This window comes from Clarias gariepinus, chromosome 5 (genome assembly GCF_024256425.1).
Source record: "Clarias gariepinus isolate MV-2021 ecotype Netherlands chromosome 5, CGAR_prim_01v2, whole genome shotgun sequence".
NCBI classification, from domain to species: domain Eukaryota; kingdom Metazoa; phylum Chordata; class Actinopteri; order Siluriformes; family Clariidae; genus Clarias; species Clarias gariepinus.
The window spans coordinates 19,708,959-19,717,467 of NC_071104.1; the positions used below are offsets into that span (position 1 = coordinate 19,708,959).

The 8,509-nt window shown below is 35.7% G+C and overlaps 1 protein-coding gene across 1 annotated transcript; it reads right to left on the minus strand.

The window, feature by feature from the left end:
* Positions 1-3,386: 3,386 nt before the first annotated feature.
* si:dkey-219c10.4 (high affinity cGMP-specific 3',5'-cyclic phosphodiesterase 9A) lies at positions 3,387-8,282 on the minus strand. Its single transcript, XM_053496746.1, has 11 exons — positions 8,211-8,282; positions 7,874-8,016; positions 7,737-7,796; positions 6,137-6,314; positions 5,757-5,879; positions 5,578-5,670; positions 4,773-4,840; positions 4,586-4,688; positions 4,042-4,146; positions 3,795-3,941; positions 3,387-3,707 (listed from the first exon to the last, which is right to left on the minus strand). Exons 1-11 carry the CDS (start codon positions 8,247-8,249, stop codon positions 3,528-3,530), a joined length of 1,239 nt encoding a protein of 412 aa, XP_053352721.1. The 5' UTR covers positions 8,250-8,282; the 3' UTR covers positions 3,387-3,527.
* Between the last annotated feature and the right edge of the window lie 227 nt (positions 8,283-8,509).

Sequence of the window (8,509 nt, forward strand, 5' to 3'; positions counted from 1 at the left end):
AGGGAAGGAACCCAAAACACAAATCCAGACCGACAAAGAATGTCTTTAAAATAAAAATGTTTTGAAATGGCCCATTCTATCAAAATCCTGTGACGTGAATTGAGGAGGGCTATGTACCATAGATTGCTCGGTATTTTGACAGATTGGAAGCATTTTTCGACAGGAAGTGCAGTAATAACGTTGCAAACCAAATTAAAAGTGAAAAATGATCTGACAGGATTTATACTGGGTTTAATTTTTCCATCACAAAATCTGCAGTTTTATGGGCATTTCTATGCTTTGTTATATCCACTGTATGTACAAAAACATAACATAACACATGGTGATGTTGGGAACACTGAGATATGAGCCACACTGTGTAGATTACTGACACAGACGTAGTCTTTCAGTCTCATGGAGAAGACTAAGATCTCACTTAGTACTAATAAATAGTGCATTTTGTAATGTGATTACACAGTGAGTATGTCTAAACATTAGAACGGTCTCAACTCAATGATTTAAATTGTTAAAAAACAGGAAACCTAGACTTGAATAGCATTAAATGATATTTTGTAATGAGCAAATGGCCCTAGTAGATCTGTCAAATCTGTGCATAGAGTAAGTTAAAGAAGCAATACATAGATTTATAATCAAATATCTAAAATGTGGATGCACTGATATCATTGAAATATGAGTAAATATACATATAAGGGTAAATGTTCAGTGGAGTGTCAGTAAGTGGTGTCCTAGATCTTCTAGAAATGTTCTTATTATCGGCAGTGTCTGTTTTGTGGCTGTCAGTTCTCATGCCATGGACAGCATTATCGACTGCAGTGCTACTGTTACAGTAATATACAATTTATAAGGAGACACAGAGCTGTTAGATCAGACATTTGCCTGTAAGCGTGTCCCCTGCTTTATGGTATGTGTGGTCTTTAAACAATATAAGTGCAGGTAGAATCTGAGATGGACAGTGACAGATTACACTGATAGCTTTATCCACTGAGAAAGCATCCACTAAGCAGTTTATTAACCTGAGCCAATTAAATTCAGTGCAGTTGAGTAAAGTGTCCTTACTGTACTACTGCTGCCAGCGCCATTCTGCCAGGCTTTTAGCATTATAAAATCCATTAGTGTACATCCGGAAACTTGCTGAACAGTGTAGGAAACAAATGTTTACCTTTATTAATACATATTTCTCATACAGACCCATTTTCATTTATCAGAAAAAAATAACTGGGAATGTTGATTTGGGCTTTCTATACACAAAATCTGCAATATCTTTCAGTAAAATGGCTCCATATTTGTTATACATTTGTTATACATTTAGTTAATCATATAGAACTACATGAACACAGACAAAACCATGGTGCTTAACATTTTATTTTGCTAACTAATGATAGAAAGTGTGTAATTTAATAAAAGTTGGTAACACTTTCTATGAAGAAATTGTGCAATGTGTACAATTGTCTATGTACAATTACCTATGAATACATTTAAAACACACAATCATACAGTAATTATTCCTGAAACTGCATTATTGTTTATACCGGGGGTTATAATGCATTTTAAGCTCGTAAAGCTCAAATGTTTAGATCGATTTTTCCTAAATGATCAGAATGATGTGTATAATGCCTAAGGACCATGAAATGAAATTTTAAAATATTTTGTGTATGTGTGATTGTGTGCATAGCTCATTTTGACTATGATCTTTATAGAAAGTGTTGCCTAAATCCAACAGACAGGTGAAGATGGGGTTTACTTCCCATTTTACCACACACACACACACGCACACGCACACACACACACACACACACACACATTGGCTAGTTATTTATTTATTCTCAATGTTTATATTGATATGTTTGTATGTCTATTATGTATTGTAGCTAATGCTCAGGGTCCTTATAATATCATGCCATCAGGTTGTGCAATTTTTGCATTTTCTTTTTTTTTAGTTCCTATTTAGTTTGGTATTTTTACAAGGTGTCCTGTTACGCAGTGTATAGTTTTGTTTCATGTTTCATTTAGTGTGCCAAAATCTTTTTTTTTAAATAAATATATATAAATGACTATGCCTTAAACTTTTCCCATTGTACAAACATGGTCTAAATAAAACTCCAGACACAATCTATATAATTTTAGTTTTTAATAATAATAAATAATGGAATGTAAACACATTTCTCTCACTGAAATGACAAGTTCTGTTTCCCTCATTTATTGGTCCAGTAAATTCATCTTTACCCTGGCAACTTATCCGTAAGAGAGATTTTATTTGTTCACTCTAAGCTATGGCTGATGTGATGCAAAGTCACAAATCGTAAGTAATAAAATGGATACCTATGTAGTCGCGAATAAATAACAGCCATTTACTATGCAAATGTGTACAGTGCTGCATGCTAACGCTTTACCTCCCTCTACAGTTCCCCTGGAGTTCAGTTAAAAAATTTTCCTTTATTTTTTTGGGCAGGATGGCATTTGAGAGCAATGCAAAACCGCATGTGTTCTATTTCAATTTGATTTAATCTAAAATAAAAAAAAGAAAGAGAGAAAGAGTGTGTTTTTGGAATGTGAAAGAATAAATGTATTTAAAAAATCGATTAAGCTGCATTTGTTTTATTTTTAAAAAAATAAATTAACCTATAATATCTAAAAAGCTTGGATGTGATTTAATACTGTTTTTCCTTCATCTCAGCACTGACCACCTGCACTGTCTGAATTGCATCCAAATTGGTTCCGATTGGTTATCGCCTGTCTGTGTGAACTCTATGTGCCAATGCCTATATTAAGCCTGTGTGTCACTGGTATTGTGTGACTGAACGATCCAAATATAAACAACTAGCTTTGCATTCATTCTTTCACTGTACTCGTCACTCGATTTTATACTTTGCATTTGGATCTTGGTTAAGGTGTGTCTTGCTTTTACATGGCTTGAACAAATGTTGACACTGAGACTGTTCATAAACAAAACACCTGGGCTCATCCAGTTATCTCTGTTCATTCCTGTTCATTTATTCATCTGTCCTCATAGAGGCAGCCATGAGATACTCACATGCAGTACCTAATACTGCATGACCTGAGAGCCAAAAGAACAGCAAAAGTGATGGTATCAATGCCTTACTATAATGCCTTACATAATAATTCAGTATAGCTTCTTAAAAGGCATAGAATTATAAACAATATACAGTATGATGAGTTATCATAATTTATCATTATGTAAAATAATAATTGAAATAATTATAATTGAAATTAAAAGTTTCTGGGCTTTTTATACTACATTCTCCCAGATTCATTAGTTTAAATGTATTAAAGGCATATTATAGATTTTCTAAACTCAGAACTTAGATGTTTATTTGTAATACTTTAATCATTTATTCTGACAGAATAGCATGTGCACAAGAGCTATATAAGGGGATTGACCCAAATACTACTAAAACTATTTTTTTTTATGTATTACCTGTTTTTTGTAATGTTTTCAAAGGAATCCAATTATTTGGTAAAATTATAGCGTTCCCTCCCACTTCTACAAAACAGCCAGTGTGTTGTCATTACACAGAGCTGGGTTTCAGTGTCCATGAAGGCTTTAGTGAAAGGTCAGAATTGTGTTGTGTGTGTGTCTCTTTAGGCACTTTAGAACTCTGGGTTCGATTCTGTTTCTCTCTTTCTAATGCTTTCTCCATCTCGGTGTAGTAGTCCAGGGCTTTCTTCACTGGATCAATGATATGTTGCTGTTCAACACAAAGACACCACACTTAATTTGTGTTCCACTGCTAGTTCAATGCTTTGGTGTTTAAAAATGGAATAATAAGACAAACCTCAAGACAGGGAAAGAGATTAGCTAGCTCGATGAACAGCGGGAATAGCACAAAGCGAATGAAGCCAGTCTGAGAGGAAGGTTTAGTCACCTTATCCCGGTCCATAAATGGCGTGACAGGAAGTCCTTCCAGCTTCTCCATGTCACTCTGAGAAGAAGCATAAGAACTTTATTCAGTAGGTTTATTTATAATACTTTGCCCCTGTAAACATTTAAACTCTTAAATAATAAACAGCTTGAATTGTCACCTGGTTGAAAAACTCCTGCAATAAGCAGTCTAGCCATGGCTCTGCCACTTCCATGGGCCTTGCTTCATTAGAGATGTCACTTACTTTGATCATAATCATCATCAGCTAAAGTGGAAAGGAGCAGATTTGAAGTGTTTATTAAATACGGAAATATCTTTAGGATGTTCTGCAACATTTAGGTCTTTCATTCATTAAAAATGTTCCATTTTAATTTTTAATAAATTGATTAGTATATGGTATAATAGGATTTTTAAAAATCCAGGCTGTATTTATGCTTATTATAAATAAAATGAAAATAACTGTTAAATAAGAATGAACTTAATGCCAGCTCTACTTTGTTTCAAGCTGACACCTTAAAACATGATTATTGATTGTTTTCCAGTAACAGCGCACATCATCGCTGTTTTATTCCTTACAATTGTACACCAAGCCCTGTCTGGATAGATAAGCTGCAAATTAATTCATTTGAATTTGATTATATTTTTAAAGATATTTTCCACAGTGCCTCTCTCATCAGTACTTTTGAAAATGAGTTTGCCTTTACCACATCCCTGTTATCCTTGTTGCTGAAGTCAAACACAGGCAGAATGGCTTTAAATTTGTTGAGGATCTCGGTGTGCCTGCTCATATCAGTGGCCAGGATACACCTGAGGAACAGATCATTATGTTTGGACTTACTGAGTGTTAAATACATGGCTATAGCTGTAAGACTCGGACATGGTGCATCTTACTTAATGATGCCCTCTCGTATTCTCTTGTATTGGTCTGTTGTTAAATTCCGGAAAATGTTGCTTTCAGTCTGAAAAAAAAAAAAAAGATTAAAGTTAGGCCTGTGCTTAGAGTTCATTTAAACAATTATTTTTAATGTTATAATAGTTCTGTTGTGTCCAGTTACTTGAAATGGTGTGAATACACAGTAACACCCTGCTTTATTTGTTATAAATACATCATAGAGCGTCACATTGATGCCAGAATTTGTGTCAAACTACGATACTTCCTAGAGCACAGTGGGTCCCACAAAGATGTCCGCTATGAACTACAGCACTCTATGACAGACTCTCAACTATTTACCTCAACCAGATTAATAAAGCTGTATCAACCTACTGTAGAACCCTTATCGCTGTCCCAGACAGAATTCTTTGCATTATCACCAATGCAGCAGGGGACTTTGACCAAAAAGTCTGGAGTGGAGCGTAAGAATTTCATTCTACAGCGCTCTATTTACTTTGTAAACCAGAATGTGGTTCTTCAGTTGCACAAAGATCAAACTCCTCACTGACGAGGCTCTCTTCTGGGCTATGGTGATAGGGTCATAAGGAGGGAAGAATCTGAGATCCTATGAGCACTTCTTTTAGTTGTTTGAGAGTTAGGAGAGCACAATCTTGCTCTCAATCAAGGACACTAAATTTCTCCTGAATAAGTATTCATTTTCCGTACCCTGACAGCGGGAAGCGTCCGGAACGAGCCAGTGATAAATTCACTGAAAAGAGCTTTAAAAAGGCTAAACACTGAAAGTTTACGTGTGCAGTAAGTTACCTTTTCCAAGATCTCAAATGCTACCGCACAGTGATGATTTTCCAAGGGAGAAATGTCATTGTATCTTAAGGCAAGTTCAGTACGAGCATTAATCTGAAAGGCAGCACAATAACATTTTATAGCCCTTCCGGGACTATAACTGTATAACTGTAAACTGTATGATAAGGTGCTTCTCCTACCTGGTAGGCATTGTTGTAACCGGTGTGGTCTAGATCATGGCACACAGCTGAGGTCAGCATGATTAAAAGGTCAATGCTATCTATTTTAGCTCTCAGATCTGTTAGCCATATGAGGCCATACATCTGCCAAAACAAGAGCAATGCAGTGAGACGAACCTAATGAGCAGCTGGAGTTGCCTACACGGTTGTGATGTACAGTAATTGTACAGTGTTAAATTACAATGCAGCAAAATTTAATAAAAAAGAATCATGATGCAGGTTTTATATCAAGCAAATGAAGCAGATGCATGGCGGAGGGCAAGCCCTTCACCAATCATCAAAATTGTCAAGTGGAAAAAACTACTTGGAAAAAACAGCTAAAGTTGATTTCTATCTCTCACCATTTGGGTGACGCAGAAGCAGTGCTTAAAGTTGTGAAAAGGTATGTTGTTGTAGCGCTTGTAGACTTCATAGAGGAAATGCTGGAGCACATCCAACTCTATGTTAAAGGTTGAGATAAAGTCCAGGTCTGTGTACATCACCTGAAGCAGCACCATGATCTCAGAATCTTCCCATTGCCTACACACACACACACACACACACACATAGTGAGCTTCCTCTTCTTTGGTCATTAAGATATATTCTGACTGCGTGACATTTTGCATCTTTTATTCTAATTTATTCCATTAACATGGCTATTTTCCCCTTATTTTCGTCCCCTTTATGCGATTCTTTGATGGAAACACAGGCCTGCCAGCCCCATGTATTATCTTTTCAAAACCATTTTTATATTGTTGGAGAAGCTGCAACCCGTTTTGTAAATTTGAAAGGTCTGGGTTCAAAAACTACGCTAGAAGATCACTGAATAAAAATGCTATTGAAAGCCTAGGGTCTTCCATTGATTGTTAAGCTTCCAAACAACTATTCATAATAATACGAAGCCTTTCGTGCAGATCAAAGGCCTGAATCTTCTCTGGCCTCTTTATGCAGAGTAAAAGAGCTGTGCTTCAGTAATGAACATCCATTTTGTTGTAGCAGGTGCAGAGCTCATTTGCTCCACTTCCATGGACTGATGAGGTTTAATATTTTAAGCCTTCCTGCAATTTCAGCCAGAATGAGAATATTTAAGTAGTAAATCTCAATATATAGTTGATACCTGAAGAATAATGAGGTCAAATATTAAATATTTAAAACAATGTGCATGATATAATATTAAACTGTTCACAAAATGTAAACAGGGTTTTTTTTCCTTGTTCCTCCATGTCACAAATATAATATTAATCTAACTACTCTGTTTTACTCCTTTACAAAACTTACAGTCAATTAGGGTAGCTTTAATAAATGTGATTTTTTCAGGTTTTAATCTTGACACTGAAATAAAACATAACTGTATAAGACATAACTTTCTATAAGACATCTCCTAGTTTTTAATGATCATGTACAGTCCTATGTATACAAAAATGTTGTGGCGAGGAAGAAAGTGTGTTATAACTCATCACTTAACTCATGCTGCAGTAATACTATAAATATTTCAGACAAACAGATAACAAGCTACCAAGGGCTACCTTTTACCAAAATATAAACAAACATTTAAATCGCTGTGCCCAGTTTACCTGTTGGTAAGTTTCGGGTTACGGGTAAGGTTACATTTTCCCAAAGAACCCTGATGAAACCATGCAATCACAGGAAGACCATGTCTATCTCTGCACAAACAGTGACCAGAGCTCAGGATTTCACCTGCAATACCTACTACACCTTTTCACACCTTTTACAATTTTATTTTATAATACCTCTGGAAAGATTGTGCCACTAAAAAAAAACAAGTGACTTAAAGAAATTATCTCTCAATTCACTGGTACTGTACATACTTCATAGTGTACATGTATTAATTACACTTAAAGAAGCTAAATTACAAAACAGATTTGTTTCTTTACAATGCAAATCATCTCATAGTCAACAAGGAGCAGTTAGGGGATCAATTTAGATTAAAAATGAACTTACCAGTTGTCGAAGGTTGGTGTCTTTAGGTATTGCCTCACTTCCTCAGAGACCTCCAGTGAACTGTGTAAAGATTCATTGTATTGCTTTATTTATCTAACTGCTCAGATAATAGAAAAAGGTCTGGAGACTGCACTCACCTCATGTGGAAAAACTTTTCCTTGACATGCTCACACTCTTCACGTGTCTTACGCAAGGTTCTCTTGTGGTAGAATGGAGAGGGTTTGTAAGTGCCCTCGGACATTTCCTTGAACAGACCCAGCCAGCTCAGGTGCTCTACACTCTAACAGATTAAGCAGATCACTGAGTAGCTGGAAAACAAGGTCACAACATTAATGAGGGAATAATTACAAATGTTTAACTGCCTATACTGACTATAGAGCTTTTCTGATCAATAAGAGAGCAAGATAACATTTTGAGGATTTGTTTTGTGGATTCCTGTGACCACCTGTATTCTGCATGAATATATTTGTTTACCTCTAGTTTTTCCCTGAATGACTCCACCTGTTGCTTCATCTCATAAACAACAGCTGGGGTCTTGCCCGATTCAACAAGAATCTTTTTTTCTAGGCTTTGTAACCTATTAGAGAACATGTTAGTATGAATTTTTCAATACATTATTTGTCTCATTTAATTTTTAATTGACTACAATAGAGAAAACATGATAAGTAATTTAATTTGTTATTATACGTACCTTTTCTCCATGGATGAAAGATCAAACCCCAGTGACTCGGCCAGCTCTGTACCTAGGAGATGGCATAGCCCTTTAAAATGCA